The following is a 1,109-nucleotide window of genomic DNA, read 5'->3' as shown; positions in this document are numbered from 1 at the left end:
TCAATTCCATGAAAAAAATTTCAAATTTATCATTCAGATTCTGTTAAATAATTGCTATCCACTATCTTTTATTTTCTCTTCCATCAACAATAGACTCAAACTACATTTTTCTAAAAAGATGAACAATGCCGGTGTAGAAAGGAGAGAGGAACCTCCTGGGGAGGAAAGGAAAACTTTTTTCTCGGTTCCTTATGTCAAGTCCTTTTCAGAGAGATTCGCTAACATAGTAAGCAAATCTGATTTTAGAATAGCTTGCTCCTGCCACCATCCTCTCAAAAGATTCATTAAGACTGGCAAAGATAAACTAGAAAAGTTAGCTCATAGTGATGTGGTTTATAAGATCCCTTGCAAGGACTGTGATGCCACATATGTTGGTCAAACAAAAAGACAATTAGGAACCAGAGTCAAGGAACACTACAACGACATTAAAAGGAATCTCGCATCCCCCTCTGTTATATCTTGCCATAGAATTGACGCCTCACATGAATTTGATTGGGAAAGCGTTTCTATTCTTGACGAGGAACCTTCATATCATAAAAGATTGATCTCAGAGATGATACACATAAAAAGACAGGTCAATTCTCTTAACAAACAATCAGACACAGAACTATTATCTGAAGAATACCTACCAATTTTAAACCTTCTCCCTCCTCCGAAATGATTATTCTCCCCACCCCTCCTCTCTTACTCCCCCCTCCTCCCGTACATCCCACTTCCTTCCCTCACTGTAAGATATTCCTCGTGCCAGTTGACAAGGTACATTGCCACGACCATGCTGAACAAATTGATCCAGTTCACAGCACTTCCAAACTAATAAGTACGTTTTCTAAATCTAATTCTGTTTCTCCTATCAATTATAAACCAAATTATATTTTACCTTACAGCTCATTTGCGTACATGATAATTATTACAAACTGCGTTTTTGCTATGTTGTACACGACTTGCGTTTAATGTTAACCGTCATGAAACTTTATATTATATCACTGTACTGAAGATGGTCTAGAATACGACCGAAACGTCTAATCTTTATGTTATTTTAACAATAAATTATTTTTAAATATTGACACGTACATCTCGTCACGGCTCAGAGCCCTTTCTCTCGATTCTGA

The 1,109-nt window shown here is 36.9% G+C and overlaps 1 protein-coding gene across 1 annotated transcript; it reads left to right on the top strand.

Moving 5' to 3' along the window:
• Positions 1–118: 118 nt before the first annotated feature.
• On the top strand, positions 119–574 carry LOC105561588 (the record flags this gene model as incomplete). The annotated part of the gene is made up of 1 exon (XM_012011733.1): positions 119–574. A coding segment is annotated over exon 1 (456 nt), but the record flags the coding sequence as incomplete, so codon positions are not given.
• Between the last annotated feature and the right edge of the window lie 535 nt (positions 575–1,109).

Source organism: Vollenhovia emeryi, unplaced genomic scaffold (assembly GCF_000949405.1).
Source record: "Vollenhovia emeryi isolate VEMERY1.0 unplaced genomic scaffold, V.emery_V1.0 DF951308.1, whole genome shotgun sequence".
Taxonomy (NCBI): domain Eukaryota; kingdom Metazoa; phylum Arthropoda; class Insecta; order Hymenoptera; family Formicidae; genus Vollenhovia; species Vollenhovia emeryi.
The sequence above is the reverse complement of the archived record's forward strand: the minus strand, read 5'-3'. Positions and strand labels throughout refer to the sequence as shown.